The sequence below is a fragment of the Orbicella franksi genome, chromosome 4 (genome assembly GCF_964199315.1).
Source record: "Orbicella franksi chromosome 4, jaOrbFran1.1, whole genome shotgun sequence".
In the NCBI taxonomy this organism is placed as follows: Eukaryota; Metazoa; Cnidaria; class Anthozoa; order Scleractinia; family Merulinidae; genus Orbicella; species Orbicella franksi.
This window is the reverse complement of record NC_138148.1, coordinates 24,101,950-24,125,142: the sequence shown is the minus strand read 5'-3', so window position 1 is coordinate 24,125,142 and position 23,193 is coordinate 24,101,950. Positions and strand designations below refer to the sequence as shown.

The 23,193-nt window shown below is 39.8% G+C and overlaps 3 protein-coding genes, 1 long non-coding RNA gene and 5 pseudogenes across 4 annotated transcripts; 8 read left to right on the top strand and 1 right to left on the bottom strand.

Annotated features, from left to right (window-relative positions):
* Window positions 1–599: 599 nt before the first annotated feature.
* LOC145485634 (paired box protein Pax-1-like) lies at window positions 600–1,143 on the bottom strand. The gene is made up of 2 exons (XM_081464270.1): window positions 1,122–1,143; window positions 600–1,045 (listed from the first exon to the last, which is right to left on the bottom strand). Exons 1-2 carry the CDS (start codon window positions 1,141–1,143, stop codon window positions 600–602), a joined length of 468 nt encoding a protein of 155 aa, XP_081320396.1.
* A 369-nt stretch (window positions 1,144–1,512) lies between these two features.
* On the top strand, window positions 1,513–6,075 carry LOC145485070 (uncharacterized). The gene is made up of 2 exons (XR_014049135.1): window positions 1,513–3,067; window positions 5,834–6,075. It is a non-coding gene; the product is annotated as an uncharacterized LOC145485070 (long non-coding RNA).
* LOC145484993 (uncharacterized) lies at window positions 3,337–5,470 on the top strand (annotated as a pseudogene).
* Window positions 6,076–6,659: 584 nt separating the features above from the next.
* On the top strand, window positions 6,660–7,531 carry LOC145485011 (uncharacterized; annotated as a pseudogene).
* A 465-nt stretch (window positions 7,532–7,996) lies between these two features.
* Window positions 7,997–8,530, top strand: LOC145485049 (uncharacterized). Its single transcript, XM_081463701.1, has one exon. It carries the CDS (start codon window positions 7,997–7,999, stop codon window positions 8,528–8,530), a length of 534 nt encoding a protein of 177 aa, XP_081319827.1.
* A 1,386-nt stretch (window positions 8,531–9,916) lies between these two features.
* LOC145484962 (uncharacterized) lies at window positions 9,917–11,647 on the top strand (annotated as a pseudogene).
* Window positions 11,648–12,821: 1,174 nt separating this feature from the next.
* LOC145484987 (uncharacterized) lies at window positions 12,822–14,068 on the top strand (annotated as a pseudogene).
* Window positions 14,069–14,916: 848 nt separating this feature from the next.
* On the top strand, window positions 14,917–16,069 carry LOC145485633 (uncharacterized; annotated as a pseudogene).
* A 3,677-nt stretch (window positions 16,070–19,746) lies between these two features.
* On the top strand, window positions 19,747–21,783 carry LOC145485052 (uncharacterized). Its single transcript, XM_081463704.1, has one exon. It carries the CDS (start codon window positions 20,848–20,850, stop codon window positions 21,325–21,327), a length of 480 nt encoding a protein of 159 aa, XP_081319830.1. The 5' UTR covers window positions 19,747–20,847; the 3' UTR covers window positions 21,328–21,783.
* Window positions 21,784–23,193: the final 1,410 nt, after the last annotated feature.

Below are 23,193 nucleotides of genomic sequence, written 5' to 3'. Positions count from 1 at the left end.
CTACTTTCTTACTTTCAGAGGGTTTTAAACAACCTAGCATGACTTATTGAGTTTAAATCTACCATGATGATGCATTATTTTTTCCATGTACAAAGTGAAGGTCCAACTCAAGATCAAAACACAGTTTCACTATAATAGTAGGTCATCGTATAGCTCTGACAACAAGTAACTAGTATAGCAAATTTCAAGTCTCTAGCCTAAAGTAAAACAGAGATATTGTGTTTAAGAATACACCTAATTCTGGACCTTCGAAATGGGTGTGGTCAGTGAAGTAGGTGTGGCTGCTTTAGAATTTAAAGAATGCTCACCAAATGTATTGTAAGTAACTCACCAAGGGCTAATAAATACTATGGTATACATCAATTGACCTGATTTTTTGAGAGAATGTGAACAAAAATGTCGTAAAAATTACCACTATCCAGCCACTGTGTAATTCGCATTTGACGTGTAGCGTTGGACTTTGAATGTGGGTACGCCTACAGGCGCACTGCCATAAATTCTATTTCCCGAAGTTTTGATCACCCCAGTTTCATCGCAAAAGTGCAGTTGAGTTGAGTGAAAGGTTGAAATTTTATTCAGATAATCATCTGTTCTGTCGGTTACTTCAGTCGTGGTAGATTCACGCGGAATAACTGATATTTTTTTCTCATCATGGCGTGCTCATTTTGCGACAGTTTGTTTATTTGTGAACTGCTTGGGAGATCAGTTGGATGAAGGACTCCATCAAGAAGCAGTCTTTGCCTGATCTCACTGGCATAAATGCTAGGCTCTATGAGTTGGTGAGCTTCTATATATTCAGAAACGTAAAGATCAACTTTCTCCAGGCCACAACACACTTCTGGGGCTCTAAGCAACGTATTAGCTTCATTGTACCGCTTGACAATATTATTCACATACGAGCGGCTCACATGAACTTCTCTGGTGATTCCCCGCTTGCTGTTGCCGTCATGGTAAAGATCCAATACCCGCTCCCAATGACAAAGTGATAAAGTCCGCCTGTTATCATAAAAACTGCTGCTTTGGTTAAGGTGAAGCTGGACATTTGCTGTTGAATACAAGAGAAAACAAGTAGTTGAAATAAACAGTCACAACACTTGAGACAACTTCAAACTGGAACTCACTCATGTTTCGATCGGCAGCCATGATGTCTGTCTGTACTTAAAGTTCATGGTCGCTTAAATTCTAAATTTGCCACCAAAAATTCCTTGTTCTGAAAATCTGATTGGCCCGCTTAAACTGGAAGCCATCAAACTAATCAAAAACCTGTCAAAAAGATGTCACAAACTTAGTCTGGTGGCCACGGTTCAACACTCTTGACTGTAAGAACAGAGAAACTCATGGTTTAGGAAAAACGATTTCTATTGAAGATCACTTCTACTGTGATTTATCCTCTTGTGAAATTAAATATCCTGAAAGTCTAAAAAGTCCTTTTTCATACTCAAGATTTCATCAAACTAATACAGTAAATACTTTCAAAATGAAGGTCATAGAAGATATTTTGCACATGCTGATGTTAAATTTTTAAGATGAAAGCCCAAATGAAGATATTGATGTTATTGTGAATAAAATAAGAAATGATTTGTCAAAAAATCAGTTTGAACATTTTATGATTCTAAATCAGTTGGTTTATCCCACGCAGGAATGGCAAGGCTGAATCAATCAATTGAAGTTTACCTTTATTGTGTTTTAGGTGCACAAGTGAATGTTAGATCTTCTATTTTAGGGAGCTCTGGAAGTGCAAAAGAAGCACAGGATAATTTTTAAAATTAATTTTAATGCAAGATTCAATAAGACAGACTGATATTAGCGAGAGCGTTCAGAGATTTCAACTCACGATTGATAACACAAAGGTGAGACTCAATCTTGTGATCTCCCCGGGAACTTGGTTGATGCCTTCGGATCTTGAGATAAATACCGAGAACATGGTTGGATATAATAATATTTGAAGAAGGTGAGTGCTGACATGAAACTTGGAGTGAATAATTCGGTAAATACGGATATGAAGAGAGTCAGAGTTGTGCTGATGGATGGGGTGAATCAAAGATCAAAAGGCCAAATGGACATCCCTCAAATCCTATTCACCGGCAGAATGACCTAAGCTCGGGGAATATTGAGATGGAAAGCTCAAATGACAGTGAGAAGCAAAATGCGAGAAATGGTAAACAGAGTGAAGCGAGTGAAGCGAGTCATGAGGTGTTGAAAACCGGTTTTTGTCTAGGATTTCCCCACACTTTGTCAGGACCAGTGATTTTTCTACCTTTATTTATTTGTATACGAGAGCCAAGTGTTTGTCACATGGTCTCTATTAGGAAGAGAGAGAACCCTGGGAATGAGAGTTTGCGTGTGCCGGCCATTACTCTTCTCGGGTGTTGTCGTTTGGCGAATTATTTTGACTTATTTTCTTGGTGCAATTAATTTACAAGGTAAGGAGAAGTCTTCCTTTCTGATGTTTTTTTTTGTATTAAGCGAGTTGTGCCGGCTATATTGCAAGGAGTCATTGTACTCTCGTATAAAAGCCAATATTTGTCTTCTTGAATTGACTTGTGCGGGTTGCACGACAGAGTCTCAAATATTGTCTCAGACTGTCTCACAAGTGTCTCACAAGTATCTCACAAGTGTCTCAAACTTAAAGAAACTGTTACTTTGCACTGTACTTGAACTTTAAATGTAGTTTCCAGTGCTTTTTGACTTAATCAGAAGAAAATATGGGGATCTCCATTCAACAATTTCGTTCAAGGATCAGCTCTCATGACAATTTCATGAAAACAAAAGACACCTTAGCGTGTTTTAAGGATTGTTTTTGGAATATAATTTTGATGATGCTTTATTTAAGTGTGTTTTATATGCCGACATTGAAGCTAGTTGTTGGACAATACAAGATGTGGAATCAAGTAGTGTTTTGGTTTACACAAATGATGTGCTACAATGTTTATATTCCATTACTTATAAGACAGGCAAATGATGTGGAGGAAAATCCTGGCCCTACGATATTTGATATCATTGACCCACTGAGAACAGTGTCTGCTGACTACAGTCAAGGAAATGAAGCACTCTGGTGAAAATGCTGGTAAGCAATGTGTAGCAATGTCACTTACTGCTGTTATTTACCATCAAATCGAACATATCAGTAAATGGACGTCTTCCACTTTGAATAATATTTTGACCATTGGAAATAATCTCTACATTTCTGTAAGATATTCTGTGTAGGCAAATGATTATTTGCTGTTAACTGATGTTCTATGCATTGTTTTACTTTACAACAAAGTATACACATTACAGTACAGTGAGTCATTAACTGGAAGTTTGTTTATGATGTCAAACAATGGCCCATACAGGACTCTTCAAAATTCACTGATAGAAATATTTTCAAGTTCTAGACTAAACTACAATTGTTGTTTGTTAACCGCGGGCATCAGTGCAGTTGCAGTGTTTAAAGGTCTGAACAAAGCTTTAAAATTTTTGACTCTCATGCAAAGGATTTTTATGGTATGCCCCACTCATTTGGGAAATGTACTTTGCTCAGCATTGAAGGCCTTGAAAACCTTGTATCATATTTTCAAATGTCTTGCTTAGAAAGAGAGGTTGTTCCTTTTGAAATTAAGGGTGTCTTTATCTCTGATTGTCAACCTGAACTGGAAAATGTTCACAGTAGCCAAAGAAATGAACAGTTGTATTTGAGTGTTAAAAATAATCCAAAGCAAGTCATTAACAGAAAACAAAATTGTTCAGGCGAAACAGCAGAAATGTGTCAACAAGTAAAGAAAAAACAGCTGATTGCATGACGTGAATATGAGAGAATGAGAAGGGCAAATGAAAGTGAAGGATCTAGGCAAAAGAGGCTGGGACAAATGCATGAAAACAGCAGAAGCAAGGTGCAAGTGAATCTGTTGAAATGTGGCTAAATATCATTTAGGTAAGGTTAAACTCAAGCTAATGCAGCCAGCTAGCGTGCCCATCCAGCTAATATCATTTAGGAAAGTTAAATATGAGCTTATGCAGCCAGCGGTTTCCCCGTTTGGGAGTACGTGACCTGTGGGGCGGCCTTCAGGGGTTTTGCAGGGGTTTATGGTTCATTGCATAATTGTTGTAGTGTATTGAGCTGATTGTTGCCGATCAGTTGCACTGCTTTGCTTGTGAATCTTTGTGGATTCTTGCCTCTTTGTTGCCTTTTGTTTTCTTTTGAGAGCTATTGTTTATCCTTGTTTATACGATAATGACGGCCACGTCAACCTGTAATAGCCAAGCGGCAGCCTTCGATGCCAATGTTTCTGTTGCTGAGACGACTCAACCACATTCAAATGATGCAAATGTCCCTCGATCAACTACACAGATGCCGGTCGTTCCTTCGACGTCTGAAGCTCAATCTACTGATTAGCCTTCTCCCGCTTTCTTGGCATCAGTTGTCAAGGTGGTTAAGCAAGCCCTCATGGCTGAGCAAGCATCAAACCTGCCATTGACGCCCCCAGTTTCTTCATCCATGAGTGTGCCGGAGGCAGCCATGCCTGCGGGTGTTCTTCCATTGTCTCTTTCTTCTGGCCAGCTAGATGCTCACGTCTCAGCCCTGGCAGCCTCTGGCGCTGGTTTTCCACCTGTTTTGGCTGTTGCTACGAGTGCTATGGCGCAAGGTAGGCCCAATTTTGTTGCGCCTTCATTTGTTTCTACGTTTGCCTCGCCAATACTTGCACTCGCAATATCATCGTCCAACACCGCTATTGGGACCGCGTCGCTTGCTCTTGGTGGTGTTCCTTCGCCAGCCCAGTCGCCTATCCTGCATCAGGCGCTCGTGGTTGGCCCTAGGTTTTCACCCATTCCAGCAAAACTAGTAAGCCAGATTGTGGCTGGGAAGTTTGTAGAGCTGAATGAGCTGCTTTCTGTCAACATAGTCTCAACTGAGTCTGTGCCTCAATTGCTGTTCGACGGTTGGTTGGTGCTAACTTCGACACCCAAAAAGCCTAAACGGCTTATTGAGGACGTATCAAGTTGGCTGGAGGCTTTCTCAGTGTACAGCCTCATTTTGTCGTCCCACTTCCCTCAGCGAAGGAGGGATTTGCTGCAATACCAGCTTTTGATTCTCTGCACACATCGCCAGTTGGGTCTGGTTAGCATATGATCAGGCCTTCCGCAAACACACCGCTGCAATGAACTTGACGGACTGGTCTGCCATAAATGTCCAGTTGTTTAATTTCCATGCGGCTGGGGCCTCTGTCTGTGCCAGCTGTGAACTGTCAGATGAATCCACGGAGCCACATGGAGCTTCATCTTCCCATATTATTTGCAAATCGTGGAACCAAGGCCGTTGTGTTGCTCCTTCTTCTTCATGCCGTTTTGCCCACAAATGCTCCAGCTGGTTTGGTCCAAACCGCGTTGGAGCTTGCCCTGGCAAGCCACCAAGCCAGTCCCGAACTTCACCCAAGCGGCAAGCTGACTCTTCTCCTTCTCGCTTGAGCAGCAAGTCCAGGTGCTAAGCGATTGAAATATTAGACTCTAATAATTGTCATTAGGCCATCCCTTACTGTTTTGACTTTGTTGTTAGGGTGGAGGACTTCTAGCAGCATGTTTAGGTGCGATTAGACACTATCAGGTTGTTGTTTGTCATTTGCTGCATTATGTTTGTTATTTCCCACCACACTATGTTGTTGTTCTTTCATTTTAGGATGGCATATTTACCACTTGTATTTCTTGACCTTTTGTGCTTGAATTAAATCTAGTTGCGTCAGTTTTATTTTCGTGGCATTTGTTATTGACCGGGATGTGCATCAATTAAGGGGTTTGGGTTGGGGTTAGATTTTATGGGGCATTTATTGACCCCGTTCTATTTGTGTTCCTTTCCTAGCTCCTCTTCCCCCAGTTTCAACAGTCACTCCTCTGCAGACGGAGCAGTTTCCCTGGGAGTTGCGGCTCCATCCCCATCAACAGGAGGTTCAATTTGTATTGGATGGAATCCGTCACGGGTTCAAATTGGGCTTCCGCCCGGCCCAAAAGCTTCAGGAAGCTAATAAAAACAAACCATCTGCTCACCAGCATCAATTTAAATTTAGGGAAGTATGTGAAATGAGTAAAGTAAATTGTAACTAGGAATTACTATTTATTTATCATGTTATTTTGACACATTTACTTTTATCTAACTTTTGCATGTTCATATATATATCCTATTTTAGTTCTTATGTACAGTTCTTATGTGATGTCTTCCAAGATTTTATCAACTTCATAAATGTAGATGTAGATGTAGATCTGTCATTGACGACTATTTAGCCAATGAGGTGTGGTTGGGAAGGGTGGCTGACCCCTTCAATTTCCCCCCTTCCCCAACTTCTAAGTCAGTAGCTTTGGTGTTATTCCAAAGAAGGGCCAACCAGGAAAGTGGCGACTCATTGTGGACTTGTCTTCCCCAGGGGGGGCTAGTGTCAATGATGGAATCAACCCGGATGAGTTTACCCTCCACTACATAACTGTGGATCAAATTATTCGCCTAGTGTCTTGACTGGGAAAGGGGGCCCCTCATGGCTAAATTTGATGTCAAGTCTGCTTACCGCAATGTTCCTGTTCATCCATCTGACCGTTATTTGCTGGGGATGAAGTGGCGTAATCAGTACTAGGTGGATCTGGCTCTCCCCTTTGGCTTTCGATCAGTTCCTTTTATCTTCAATTCGATAGCAGACATGGTTGAGTGGATCCTCATGCATTCTTACCAGATTCCAGACCTGCTGCACTACCTTGACGACTTCATCACTGCTGGCCCTCCTGAGTAATCTCAGTGTGCGCACAACTTGAGCATTGCAGAGTCAGTATGCAGACGTTTGGGCTTGGCACTTCACCCCGGCAAGTGTGTGGACCCTTCACTGTGCTCGGGGTCCTAGGTATTGAGCTGGATTCCTTTAATCAAATTGCTCGTCTCCCCGCTGAGAAATTGTCCGCTTTGCGAGATCTCATTACTTCTTAGGTTTCTCGAAAATGGTGCAATAGGCAGGAGTTGGAATCTCTCATTGGCCATCTGCATCATGCGGCAAAAGTGGTCTGGCCTGGGAGAACTTTCTTACGTTGCATGATTGACCTGTTATGCTGTTTTTGCAAAAGGGATCACCCAGTTCACTCTAACAGGGAATTTCACTTGGACCTTCTGTGGTGGCACCAATTTTTGTCAGATTGGCATGGTGTTAGCTTTTGGCTGTTCCCAGGTTTATTGCCAGAGGCAGACATCGAGGTGGCTTCTGATGCAGCTGGATCAATTGGTTATGGAGTGTACCTCAAGGGCCTTTGGTTTGCTGGTTCCTGGGCTCCTTCTCAACAGCAGCAGTCCATTGCTTATAAAGAGCTCTTTCCAGTTGTCATCACTGCTCATGTTTGGGGGCACATGTGGTGCAAGAAGCATGCCCTTTTCTGTTCAGACAACGATGCTGTTGTCCATGTTTTGAATTCCAGGACTTCTAAAGTACCTTGTTTGATGCGATTACTGGACAGCCTGCTTCTTGCAGCTGCTCATCATAGTTTTCCTTTTCTGCACAACATGTACCTGGGGTTAACAATCAGATAGTTGATGCTTTGTCTCACTTTTGTTGGCAGGACTTCAGGCAGTTGGTCCCGGATGCACAGCTTCACCCAACTAGGATCCTTCCGGAACTTCTGGCGGACTTGACTTCTCTGCCCTAGAGCAACAGTGTTTTCTTTTTTGTCTCAAGGCCTCGCCCCCTCGACATGCCATTCATATGCTTCAGCGCAATCAAAGTTCATTTCCTTTTGCCATCAGCTTGGCAAGTTACATCCTTCAGGGTCCCCATGCCAAGCAGACGAATGGACACTTTGCTTCTTTGTCACGTTTCTTGAGAGAACCATTCAGCATTCCTCCATCAAGGTGTATTTGTCTGGGGTTAGAGCCCTTCATATTGAACAAGGGTTCCCTGAACCACTGATGAATTGCCTTCGTCTTCAACGGGTTGTACGTGGAATCAAGCGCTGTCAAGGTTCTCCTTCTTTGTGACTTCCCATTACTGATGATCTGATGTTGGTTATTTGGCGGTCTCTGGACCTTCGCCTCCCGGACCATTGCATGTTCTGGGCAGCTTGTTCATTGGGATATTTTGGCTTCCTATGCACTTCCGAGTTCACCGTTCCCAACTTGTCTAACTTCTCTTCATCTCTGCACTTGGGTGTTCAGGATATTGCAGTGGATTCACCTTTGGCCCCATCATGCATGTGCATTAAGATTAAAGGTTCCAAGACTGATCCATTTCAGAAGGGCTGTCTCATTCACATTGGTGTTAGTTGGCATCCATTGTGTGCAGTTCATGCTGTTATGACTTACCTTGTGCTCAGGGGTGATGCTCCAGGCCCCCTATTTTTGTTCCAAAGTGGTCAGCCCCTTTCACGTTCTGTGTTGACCAATTGGCTTCGGCAGATCATGGTCTCAGCCAGGATTTCCAGTAACTTCTCAAGCCATAGCTTTTGCATAGGGGCTGCTACTGTCCCTGCTCACAATGGAGTACCAGATCATCTGATTCAGTCCATGGGCCGCTGGTCAAGCAATGCCTATTAGCTCTACATTAGGACCCCGTCAGATGCCTTAGCTTCCCTCTCTAAAAAATTGGCTTGAGGAAAGTATTTGTGCTGCCTGGAATGCCCTTTGGAGCTTATCTCTGGTTGCTGTAGCATTATGTTCCTGGGTCTTTCCTTTGGATTTGCAGTACACCGTGGCTAGCTTCCTAGGTATGTGTTTATTTTGCATTTGCCCTTTATATCAGCTGATTGGTGCTTGGGGGTAGGTTTGGGGGATTGGAGGTACCATGTCCCCCTGTCCTCGGGTCCCTCCTTTCTCCAAGCACCAGGAGAAGGTTTTCATCTGGGTGGTTCCTGCTTTCCAGGGTTGCCATGGATACCTCCTAGCCACTTACGGCTTTGGCAACCCGCTAACCTTTAAGGCACCAGTTCCCAAGCTCATCTATTTGTGATGAGTTTAAATGTGCCTAAATATCATTTAGGCAAGGTTAAACTTGCACTAATGCAGCCAGCTAGTGTGCCCATCCAGCTAATATCATTTAGGAAAGTTAAATATGAGGTTATGCAGCCAGCGGTTTCCCCGTTTGGGAGTACGTGACCTGTGGGGCGGCCCTGAGGGGTTTTGCAGGGGTTTATGGTTCACTGCATAATTGTTGTAGCGTATTGAGCTGATTGTTGCGGATCAGTTGCACTGCTTTGCTCACGAATCTTTGTGGATTCTTGCACCCTCTCCTCCCACCCGTTTTGTTCTTGGTCAGGGTAAGTATTCAGGTAAGTGGTTTCCACTGAATTTCTTTCAGTGTGATGGTGCCGGTTAGCAGACGCTCATTGGGTGGTTTCTGCTTTCCAGGGTTGCCATGGATACCTCCTAGTGGCTTATGGCTTTGGCACCTAAGTAACCTTTAAGGCACCAGGAGCCCGTTTCTCAAAAGACCCGGAAACTTTTCAGGCCCGTAAAGCCATAGCAAAATCTCGAACCTTACGATTACAGAGCTGTTTTATTCACATATTCTTAAGGTGAAGAAAAGTTTCCTTCATACAAGAAGTTTCAGGCCTATACACTTCTCCGTTGTTAGAAACAGATGGACTAAAAATGGCTTTACGGGCCCGAAAAGTTTCCGGGGCTTTCGAGAAACGGGTCCCAGTTCCCAAGCTCATCTATTTGTGATGAGTTAAATCAAGACAAAAAAGGCTTGCAAGTCAATCTAAGTATTAAAAAGAAAAAAATGGTAATGAATCTTTGGAATGCAGACAAACGAGACTGGCAAAGCACATCAGTATCGGAAAGAAAAAACTGCAAGTGAATCTGTTGGAGGTAGAAAAGAGACTGGCAAAGCAACATCAGTATCAGAAGGAAAAAACTGCAAATGAATCTGTTGGATGTAGACAAGAGACTAGCAAACAAAGTCAGTATCAGAAAGAAAAAATGACAAATGAATCTGTTAGATATAGAGAAAAGAGACTGGCAAACAAACGTCAGTATCAGAAAGAAAAAATTGCCAATGAATCTGCTGAATATAGGGAAAAGAGACTGCTAACACAACAAGAGTATTGCAAAAGTATTTCCACTAATTCAACCATTACTGATGAAATCCAAAAATTCCATGCTGTTGTTTGTAGAGGTCCACTGTACATTTGTTCTTGTTGTAACCAGTTGTGGTATAGACACAGTGTTGTTGCTGCTGAAAAGCTAAGACTTTCCAATGCCAATGCAGGAAAATATTTACTAAGTGAAACCAGTGTTGATGATATTGAATGGATCTGTCAGTCTTGTGACAAAAATCTTAAGAAAAACAAAATACCACCCTGTACAGCTAATGGACTGTCTTTTCCAGTGAAACCAGACTTTTTTATTTAAATGAGTTAGAGTGTAGACTTCTAGCACCTAGATTAGCTTTTCAGAAGCTTATGCAAGCTCCAAGAGGAAATCAGTTGAAAATAAAAGGAAATGTTGTCAATTTACCAGCAGATGTTAATAACACTGTTAACATTTTACCGTGGTTACCCCAATAGAGTGGGACAATAAAAGTTCAACTAAAAAGGCGACTGCAATATAAAAGTTCAGCGCTGTCTGTAAATGTAAGACCATATAAAATTTTACAAGCAGCAAACTGGCTGGCTGATAACAGTAACCTTTATAGAGAACAAGGAATATCCTTTAGTGAAGACAGGGTGGCAAGCTGTAATATAAAATTCCAAAATGAAACAGAGAGTGAAGATAATTCTCAAGCTAGCTGTTATGAACACGTAAGTGATACAAGCAATGCTGAAAAGACTGCAGACAAAGAAACCAGTGAAGTTCATGATGATTGGACTGAAGAGGATGCAGAAACACCTGCAGGAGTAACTGACACTATGTTAACTGCAACTGACTTTCTTGATGACACTGAATGGCAACAAATTTACAACATTGCCCCTGGGGAAGGAAGTGTACCTTTGAGTATATTTAGGGACAAATATTCTGAAGAGTTAGCTTATCCAGGAATATTTCTAGGTCAAAGGAAGCCTAAAAATAAAGAGAGTAGTTGATGTTCATTACAGTGATATTTGCAAATCAGAACTAAGAAGATCAGATTGACGAGCTGCAATGTCTGTGGAGAATATCTTTTTTAAAACTAAAAAATTACAAACAAAGATTCTGCTAGGAAAATCTCAAGTAGTACTACAAAAATGTAAAGGGAACAATAGATGTCTTACAGCTGGTCAGTTAAAGCAAAAAGGTACCCTGGAAAGATTAGTTCATCTTGATGAAGGCTACAAATTCTTAAGAGCACTTCGTGGCTCACCTCCTTATTTTGAGAAGGCCAAAAAAGACATCTTTGCAATGATCAGACAACTAAGACCTGCTACTTTATTTTGTAGCTTTTCATCAGCTGAAACACAGTGGATACATCTTCTTAGAATACTTGGCAAGCTTGTTGATGATATAGAATATTCAGATACCGAACTAGAAAACACGAAATGGGAAGAAAAGGGCAGGTTAATTCAGAGTGATCCAGTAACCTGTGCACGGCATTTTGACTATCAGTTCAATCAACTTTTGAAGCCATTATTTCATGAGCAATGCTACTCCCTTAGGGAAAATAGCAGACTGGTTTTACAGAGTCAAATATCAACAGAGGGGCTCTCCTCATATCCACATGTTAATTTGGCTTGAAGATGCACCACTGTTTGGATGTGATGATGACCATGATGTTACATCATTTATTGATAAAATAATAACTTGTAAAAAAACAAAAAATTATCCAAGATTAGAGCTTCTTGTCAATAGACAGATTCATAGGCACTGCCAAACTTGTCGTAAGAAGTCAAAGGCAGAATGCAGGTTTAATTTTCCACAACCACCTATGAAGTCAACGACCATTTTGTATCCTCTTGGTGATGATGTGTCTGAAACTGAGGTTAGAAAACATTTAGATACTTCGAGAAACATCAGTAAACATTTAAGTGGCACGAAAGAAGGTGAAGACATCACATTTGACCAATTTCTGATCAATCTAAACGTCACTGAATGGAACTACTATCTTGCTATTCAATCAAGTCTCAGTTCTCCTACGATATTTTTAAAAAGAAAACCAAATGAACTAAGAGTAAACAACTATAATAGTGCCTGTCTAAGTGCCTGGAGGGCAAATATGGATATTCAATTTGTGCTAGATGTTTATGCTTGTGCTATGTACATTGTGTCATATATTTCTAAAGCACAAAAAGGAATGAGTCAGCTTTTACAAAGAGCATGTGAGGAAGCCAGAGCAGGAAATTCCAGTATAAAGCAACACGTAAGAGACATCGGTAACCAATTTTTAAATGCTGTGGAAATAAGTGCCCAGTAAGCAGTTTACATAGTCCTTCAGCTACCAATGAGAAAAAGTTCCAGGAGTGATTTTCATTAACACCACACCTCCTGAGGAAAGAGTGCAACTCTTGAAACCAATGAATGGAATAGAAGAAATGGATGACTCAGAAGAGGTTCACTCTAGTGGTCTGTTAAACAGATATATACAAAGACCTGCCAGTCGTGAGAACATTTCACTAGCTGATTGGGCTGCATTGTATGATTCATGTCGAAAGCCTTTTACAAAAAAATAAAAAAGCACTGATTTAGATAATCTCCCACTGGAGACATTAGATGATGATGAAAACAATGATGACGAACTCTTCAACTGTGCCAAAAACACCTCACAGGTTAGAAAAAATGGAAAACTAAAGCAGCATTTAAAACCCAGAATAATTAGAAGTGTGTGGTTCAATGTAAAATCTCACCCAAAAAAACACTAACGTGAACTTATTATGCTTTTTACTTCATAGTGAAATGAAGAAACTGATTTAATATGCAGCAGCTCTTCATATCAGGAGCGTTACCTTCTTTTGAAGGAAAAATTGATAAACAAATGATGCAATATGCTGTCTGTAGTGAAGATTTACATGAGATTGAGCAGCACATACACAACACAGACTACAATGATGAGCACTTTGATTCCATAGCACCAAACACACAAAGTATTGAACTGCAACATGAAGCTTTGGGTACTGAAGATTTGCATCCTGATTTCAGTGAGAGTTATGACCTATCTAATGATCTTGGCATTCCATCAATATCACTAAATAATGAGCCACTGATATTAAATGAGCTGCCTGATTGTGATTATCGTCAAATGGTCCAGACACTCAATAAAGAGCAGAAAGAATTTTTTTATCACATCTTAAATCAGATTAAAACCTCAGAAACTACTTTTTACTGCTTCCTCAGTGAAGGTGCTGGTGTTGGTAAATCACATTTAACAAAAGCTTTGTGTCACGCAGCACTTAAGTATTATAAGACTAGAGCTGGCGATGATTTTCATAAGATCAAAGTTATACTTTTAGCTCCAACTGGTAAAGCTGCATACACCATTAAGGGCAACACAGTTCATAGCACTCTGGCTATTCCTGCCAATCAATCACTGAGAAACCACAAACCGCTTGACTCAAGAAGACTTCACACTCTGAGAAGTCAATTTGGAGGTGTTAAATTGATTTTTGTTGATGAAATCTCAAGGGTAGGAAATAGTACTTTTGCAATACGGCTAAATAATAGGCTTAAAGATATAAAAGGATGTAGAGAGGATTTTGGTGGTGTTAGCATCATTGCTATTGGTGATTTATTCCAGTTAGAACCTGTTATGGATGGATATATTTTCAGACCTGAAAAATTTAGATGATACAGTTCTTGCCCCAAGTTTATGGCAAAAACAGTTTAAAATGTTTGAACTTGATGAAATAATGCGTCAATGAGACAGCAAGTTATTTGCTGAACTGCTTAATAGGTTACACAAAAGTAACCACATGGCCGCTGACATTGCAAAACTCAAAGAGAGAGTTATCCAGGAAGACATTAATCGCCCAATTGATGCACCTCACCTATTTGTACAAAATGCAAAAGTTGATGAATTTAATCAGAGTCCATAATGCAGCTTCAGGAAACAAATTCAGGATAAATGCTCAGGATGGTGTTATTGGAGCTACCTCTACAGAGCTAAGAAACGAAATACTGCAGCAATTACCTAATGATCCAAGAAAAACAAAACAGTTAGTGTAACGTCAGGTTCACAGCGACTGTTGAAAGGCCGAATTGTCACTTGCTAGACAACTTGTCGCGATGAGACTAGCGTGTGTGGGAGATGCTTTACTAATCAAATAAAGCCAGAGATCATGGAAAATCAGCTGTGATTGACGGTGATTTAATTGACGATAATCAAACGTAAACTGAAATATAATGTAATGAATAAACTAATTACTAAATAATAGAAGATTACAAGATGACAAGAGTCACGAAACAATAATAGCAAACATTCCAATCATAACTGCGATATGACAATACTTCCAGTCAAACTTCTCAGTAAAGATACAATTAAAATCATCAGTGATCCCAAGCAGATATGCATATTGCTAACTGTCCTAATACAATAAATGATAACACTCTAAAAACTTGAAAGCAATAAAATTGTACGATGCGATAAAAACGTGCTTGCGTGAGCGCCACTGAAAGCAATGTGGGAATTTACTAGCAAGGAAAGGACTTAACTGAATTACCAGAGATTCTATAGGAAAGTTGCTAAATAGAAACCTAAGCTAGCGGGAGTGTGAACTATAAAGATCTATCACTAAAAACAAGATGAAATGAAAACTTTGAAAACTGGGGCTCTGCCACGTGTTGGACTTAGTACAATAGGCTGTTGTATAAAAAAACCGAGACTAAAGGTACATAAGGTTAAAAAACGTCAAAACTTGAAACTTATACTAAAAAGCAAGCATAGAAAACAGTTTGTACTTACACATCGGTTCCCGCTTGCACTCTAAATAGTCAAGGGTAGCTTAAAACTTAATTTACTTGAAAACACGTACTGTGCACGCACGATAACTGAAACTTGAACTACTGGCGGGAATATGCCGCTAACACTATCTATATACGTCCATGTGTAAAAACTGATGACGTCATTGCTAAGCAACAAATTGGCGAATCAGAAAGAGTTAAGATTACTCACTTAATTAGAGAAGCCTCGATATAGTGTTCATTACAGTTAGCCTCAACCCTTTGTCTTGCTGAAGGTGAAAGAACAGACCTTGTAATGAACATACGAACTGAAGATGGCATGACAAATGGTGCTGGAAATGTTATTAGACTCGTTCAGTTACATCAACCAAACAAACCATCTGGTATTGTATGGGTGCAATTTGACCACTGAGATGCTGGTCAGAAAACCAGGAATGAAAATAGATGACTGCATGTCCAAGGAATTGAACAGACATGGACCCCAATAAAACCGGTGACTACACAGTTTGCAGTAGGGAGAAACAAAACAGCACAAGTTGTAAGAAAACAGTTCCCATTGCGTCCTGCAGCAGCAAAAACAACCCACAGGTCACAAGGTGATACTGAAACTGAAATTGTTGTGGATTTTAGTACCAGAAAAACTATTCCACACATACATTATGTAGGGCTCAGTAGTCACTACTATTGAAGGACTACATATTACTGACTTGTGTGAAAGCAAGATTGCTGTTAATGCAGATGTTAAGAGGGAAATGGAGAGATTAAGAACAATTGCAAAAACTCACGCTTTGCATATCCCGTCTATATGACATAACACCATCCCTTCTTAAACTGTGTTTTCTTAATGCAAGGTCTCTTCACAGACAAAAAGAAGATGTACGTAAAGACTTAAATTATTCAAGTGCTGATGTTAAAATTTTTGCAGAAACAAAATTTAGTTCTCAAGATAACAATGAGTTTTATAGCTTGGCGGGTTATTCTCTCTTCCGAAATGATAATCCTATTTCCAATAATGTATCAAGACCTTATGGTGGTACAGCTGTGTATAGTAGAATTCCGTACCTATCTGGGTATCCCTACTGTCACAACATACATGGCGTTGAGGTTACTGTAATTAAGATTACCAGCCATGAAGATTGGACAATACTAGGCATATATCACTCACCAAAGGTGCCTGTAAGACAGCTTTGTCAAGCAATCGCTGAAGTATTAAACAGCATTTCACAAGATAATATTATCATTGTTGGAGACTTCAATATCAACTAGCTCACTGAAACAGAGGGAAAACCTTTGCATAATCTACTAGTAAGGGGCAAGCATTACAAACAGTGGATATCAAGTTATACAACTGATCACGAAACCGTACTTGATCACATATATACAAACATGTCTCGCTTACATTTAGATATACAGACAGGTGTTTTAGAAACATATTTCACAGATCATAAAGCAGTTTGGGCCTCATTTCATGATGTTAAGTAACAAAAGACCATATGGCCAACAATTACATCTACATGTACAGTACAATGTAAAGAAAGAACACATCAAAGTAAATGTAATATAATACATGTACATAGAATTGTCCCTCTTTTTCAAACAATGCTTTTGTTGTGTTAATAATAATAATAGTAATAATAATAATCATAATCATAATAAACAAATGTTATTGATCAATTTCCTATCAGCACAGAGTTTGATTAAGGTTACAGTATACCTTCAGGGGTGTCTCGCATGCAAGCGATGTAGCGCATGCAGTTTAAGCTGTAGATACCTAAACCCTATATCAAATTAAAGCTTATGGAGCTGGCTATCAAACTATACCAAGAATTTTGAAAGAAAATGAATTGTTGAATTTTTCACGACCACTAAATGCAAGCGCCCGAATCACCTTTCGAAAGCTACAAGTCAAAGTGAATTTCGTTTTTCGCCAATTTAATTTTTTCCTTGGTTTCAGGGCCCAAAGCGCTTAAAAAACGTGTCTGCGTTTTGGCACATTCGATTGCAGTAAAAAGTTACAGAACATTTTCGAAATAGGATTAAAAAAATGTGGAGTGATCGTACAAAAATCGCTCTCGAAGAAAAAGTATTTCGAAATTAACAATTCCCAGACACACTTTTGTAGTTTATATGTTAAACTAGCCACTGTCCAAATTTAAGAGCAATTGAACAAAATCCCTTTGAGTTATAACTCTTTAAAGTGTCTGCTTCAAGTGAAAAAATTTATTTGAGAAAACAGCGCTAAGAAAAATTTTCTGCTTCGCAAACAAACTCCGCCCACAAACACCTTCAACTGGGTTCTCAGATAACTAAGCCAATCAGTGCAGGGAAACTTTACTACCGTTAACCTCCTGGTGAAATTTACGCGTGAATCTCTAAAAAACTCTTGTGTTTCGCAATGTGCTCAAGGAACCGAAGGCAGAGAGATAATTTTTCCGTAGCTCGGTTTTTCTTGAAGCTGGTCTGGCAAAATGGGGAAGACTAAAAAGGATACGAATGCTAGAGTGGCTGAGCGAAGGAAACAAACAAAAGACAGCGTCGAGAGCAACTGTGTGTGGGCAAATGTGCATGGATAATATTTCAAATGGTCTGAATGAGTCTGTCGTCGTCCGTCGTCGATATCGGACTCATCAGAAGAGTCTCTGTCAGCATCCCTGTTATTGCCGTCAAGTTCCGAAATTTTTACAGAACCTCTCTTTTCTCTTACCATGAATATTTGCCCACCTTATACGATAACTATAGCTTCATCCGCGTGGCGAACTTTCGCTTCTTCACTCATTGATGTATTTTCATTCGTTCTTCGCTGTTTTCGCTTTTTCGAACCGGTCCATGGTTTAAACATCGTCTATGTTTACTTATAACTTAATAGAGACACGCCTAATATCAAAAACGCTGGGTAGTCAGAACAACAATGCTGATCAACTGAGTAGTCAATTCGTGACATCCATATAGATAATTCCCGCGAAAATCGTCTCGGTTGATTGCATACGCGCCATAGGGCTGTCAATCAAGAGGTAAACTTTTACTTCCGGTGAAAACGCAAAACCGCCATTTCTCCGCCAATATTTAGCCTTTTTCAAAATTTTTTTTCAGAAATTAGAGATTATTCTTCGACCACTATTTTGACCTAAAAATCCAAATTTGAAGAAAATTGCCGACCCGAAGGTATACTGTAACCTTAAGTTTCTAAGATACATATATTTAGTTAGCAACTGCACTAAAACACATAAACAACATTGCATTTTTAAAGCAGCCAATTTTGTATTTCTCTGGAAATCCACAAACTACTGCCTTCTACAAGCACCATCCACAGGTAAGTCTTCACCAACACCCCCTACACCCTCCCCCTTGTCTTGTTTAAACACCACAGTTATACTGTATCTTGTAACCACAACTCACTGAAACAACATTTGTAATTTCAAAAATTACAAAATTAACCCTTTCTTTAATCAACAGTATGGTGACACTTAACATAATTACATTGCTTCTTAATTTATTGCAAGTAACTATCACTGTGAATAATTTTATAATCTTTGTCTTTTTTCAAACAGATCCAATCAAAGCAGTATGGAGATCTACATTAGCCATGGTGGCATTTATCTAGACATGAAAAGACACATGATGTACATGTACCAATAGGTGTTACATACAGCATTAAAATGTACAAATGGAACTAAGCAATGGTCTTCCAAGAGTTTCTGTGGAAGTTAAGTCTTAAACAAGAACTTAGAAACCAAAGCAGTGAAGCTCAGTGACAAATGGAAAGAGGAACACTCCACTTCTATATTTAACTCCGTAACTTCATTTGACTTCATATGCAGAAACCAAGATACGTGTACACTCTAGATGTACTTTTCATGCAGAGCAATTATTATGAACAAAATTTTCTTCTCATCATCATTCCCCTTACAACCATCTTATCAGAAGAGGTATTGTAACAATATGCTTTTCTTCTTACTGGATTTACAATGCAATTTTACCACATCTGCTACAATCTTAATGTTGACAAGCCAAGAAAGAAACTACATTGTACATATATCAGTCTCTATACAGTAATCACAAGAACTTGTTAGGACTTCACTCGATTTTAATACTGCTGGCAAGTTCTGAATTGAACACTAGTGAGTACATGTAAATATCACAACCAGAGACATGGTGACTTCATTATGCAACAAGCTGAAGTAATTAAACCAAACCATGTGGGGAGGTGCAATGGTCTTGCATGTGTGTTTAAAGCCCTGGACTTCAGATGGAGTGGTCCACATTTGAGCCCTTGTCAAGGTCATCGTGATACATTCCTGGAAAATACTACTAGCAGCTTGATGCTAAGGAAACCAGACATAAGGACCAGCCTGATAAGCCATGGTTCAAATGCAGACTTTCTCTTCCTTACCTATATCGAGACTTCACGAAGAAGTCAATGTCACATCAGTAATTAATAATTGTCTATTATGTCAATTGTACATACAATTAAAAGTATTTGACCAATGTATCTTAACAACCATCTGAAAACCTATGTTTATTAATTCACAAAATTTTACCTCCATTTTTGCATTAATTAGCTTTGATTCCCTACTTTCATGTAGCACTTCAACACAGAGAGAGATATTATAACCAGAGCAACAACAGTATACTGATCATTCATTTAAGAATTAACAACTACATTGCAGACCTGTTTTATTTAAGAAAAAGAAAACATGCACCGTGTTTCTAGCGAGTTTTAGTATAAATCTACTATGGCTCAGGAATGCCATTCGATGATTGGCTATGTTATTCGCTATCTAATTCTTTGATACTTACATACATACACTTTATTTCAACTCGAATTATCAGAGTAGCTCTATTGAGCTAATATCTTCAAAGAATAGAATAAAAATACATAAATCAATTAAATTATTAAAATACCATAATTAAAACTACTACTAACACAATAATTATAACTACTACTAAAAGTTCATTTTCTTTATGACTGTCTTAAAATGTTTAAATGATATTGTTCTCTTACTGTCTGGGAGCGAATTCCAAATTTTTGCAGCTTGATATCGGATCCACTCAAGTCTATGATAGACAGTGAGTAGCACAGAAGTGTGGCCTTGTTAACAAAATGAACATCACTTCTTGGCATTTTCGAAAGTCTGTGAAGAGTATTTAGATAAAGTTTTTGAACGACTAGTAGATTTATACTTAAACAATTAGATTGTTCGCTCTTGATTTCTATGTGCACCCTTGTCAACTAGAAATCTTGAGCAACAGTAATCTCAAGCTCATAATCTAATTGTTTAATAAAAACATGGTTTTGAACCAATCAGTGTGCGGATTTCCTTTGGGTTATTTTCTTAAGTATGTGCATCATATAGAAGGTGAGAACCTTGCCGCGCCAAATTTAAAGACCAATTTATGTCCTCATAAATTTAAGTTAATGGGACAACCATGAGTGATTACGTGCTGGTTGTGTGACATGCAAAAAGGTAGAGGGTAGGGTTTCACAGTCCAAAGTTTAGTGTGATCGCATGCATTAGTAACGCAAACTGTACGCTAAGCCAATCAAAATTGGCTGGTATTTCACTGTCAATTGATTCCCAGGCATCGAGCACGAGTGGTGTGTTCATTCATTCCTTCGCTGCAAGCTAGCAAACTGTATTTACCTTCTTCTATGACGTGATTTTCGTTAATAAGTCTCGCAGCCGTTCAACCCGTTTCTTCGCCTTCTTCTGAGATGGTTTTGCTATTCTCTGAGGCGATTTTAAGTTCCAAGACTGCAAATCATGCTGCCACGAGCTCGCCGGTCGACTTCCCGCCCAAGCGCACAACCAAATATTGACCTGACCGTGTTTGGAGCCCTATCCATCGCCGACCTTTGCTCCCTTTGCGTTCAACATGGGATACCGTAGAGAGGAGTCCGAAAGACCCTTGAACGCTGACTCCGGGAGCTGAACACTCCATCACCAACTCAGGTTCAAAACATCAATGAACATGAACCAGCAGCTCCAAACAATGACGAAACGGCAGCACAAAGGCAAGAGTGCCCTGAGTTTACAGACGGCCAGATGCAGATGATCCAACAATTAATTGCGGACACTGTGAAACAATCTGCCAGGGAGATAGCAACCGAAGCGGCTAGGGCTGCTGTGAGTGCTTCATTGAGCCTCCTTGCCCAAAGGCCCACTTCGCTTGTGCCTGGCACAGTGCCCGAAATGACAGTTCCCACGAACACTGTGGCAGTAAACTTTGCTTCACCTTTCCAAGACATCCCGGGACAGTATATCAAAGACATCCAAAGTAGTGAGTTTTTTGACCTTTCAAAGTTGCTACCTAAGAACCTGTCACTGTGCAACGATGAGGATAATCTTGTATTATCCTTAGAGAACTCTGTTGTTAAGGTATCGAATAAATCAAAGTCGACGGCCTCCACTTCAAACACAGATATTGAACAGTGGACCACTGCCTTTACGTCCTATACAGAGTTGTCGCTAAGCACCGGCTGCTGGCGAAATTCGCTGGCTGGGAAAGAGGTCATCGACGGCTGAATTTTGGCTCGCAAACACTCGGTTTAAAGGGCATCGAACAGTTCTTTGGTTACACACTTGTTTGATTTAGAATCATATATTGTGAGTGAAAAGGTTGAATAAACTCCTGACTACCTTGAGTATTGATGCCACAAAGTAATTGAAATAAAGTCTTGTTTTGAGAACTTGTTTACCATGTCCTCTTTCCATTTTCTGCGGCCGCCATCTTGTCAACACAAAGCTTGGTAGCCCGCCGCATTCAAGGCATTGTGAAAGATTGGGAACAAGTTTGTTACCAGGTCTCCCAGATCTCTTGTAAACATGGGACAAGATAGTTTGTTCGATCTGTGAGTGAATATTGTAAAGTCATCCAACAGTTGTTTGAAAGTTGTTAATTTACGATCTATCCATTGATGGAATCAGCAGATGTAAGCTTAAATCAACGTAAAAGAAAATGCGATACCGACCAGGGGGATATTAGAGCATTTTTTGCTCAAAGAAAACAAGGTAATTACAGTTAAGTCAGACATGCCAGAATTACGGTGTTAAATAGTTCTGCAGTTGCTCTGAACTTGTTCTTATTAAGAGTATTATTGCTAGAATAATAAAGTTACACTTTACTTTTTGTGGAAGAGTAAAAGTTAGCTTACCAAAATGAAGGAGGTACTATTTATTTTATTTTATTTCTTGTGTATTTAACTTATCATAAGCTGAAACACATGAAAAAGAAGTTATTTTGCCGTTTCAACACCATTACTACTTGCTCCCACTTATAATATAACCCTGATAATAAGATAAGCGTGTTCTTTAGATGATGACTCCGGCGGCAGCAGCAGCAACGACCCTCCAGTTGAAGTTCCATTGCCAGTTACTCAAGCAACAGAGCCTGGTCCACAGCATCCTATCCCTGTTATGACTGCTACACCCAATATCCCTTGCCCCATCTCCTCCTGTACCGAATCCTCTCCCATTAACTCTACCCGTGATGTTAAGCATGTTGTTGGCAAAATCTTTCCTCAAGTTGATATTTCTAAGGTGCACCATTATGACTTGTGTCAGGAAAAGACCCACTGCGACATATCTCATTCTAAGTTTAAGCATGAATGGTTGTCCCTCAAAGCAAAAAGTGATGGAAAGTCAAAAAACAGCAACACTGCTTTTGATGTTAACGCTGGTCTGTGGTGACTTATTTATATTGATGGTATGGGAATGTTCTGTCTTCTGTGTATGAAGCACATGTAAGGGGAAGCTCGACTCAGTCAGTTTTGTGAAAAACCATGAATCCGTATACAGCTAGGTACCCTAGGAGACCATCTGTCTTATATTCCCATATTCAACATCCTGTGTCAAATATATTTTTCTTTGCATTCATATTTAGAAATAAAATAATATGATATATAATACCAATATCAGGGGATGGTAGATAACAAAATGCCTACGCATGTACAATTTTTTTCTCTTTAATGGTTGTTTCTTTTTGCATAAAAGAGCCCCTAAATTTCACCAGAGTGCCCCAATAGGAGGGGGCAAATAAACACTGCTTGAGATGGCCAGCACTATGAAATACAAAACATCCGCGGAGGACAATACAATCGCCAAAAGTACTTGTCCTCCACTACCGAAACCAAACTACTACCTTCCAAACATCAACTTGGTCAACTGCAACCACAAGCCATTCAACAAGTGAAAGAGACTCTCAAATGTCAATTGCAAGAAGCTGAAGTTCTCTGTGACCAAGTGCTCACCATTGAAATCCTGAAGTGTTTCACTTGCGTCGGTTGCAAGAAAAAGGTTCAATCACGCCAAGAGTTGCCAGTGCTAAAGTGTACCAATTGCAACTGCCATTTTTTGAAAGACAGAAGAACAAAGAACACAGTAGCAAGAATT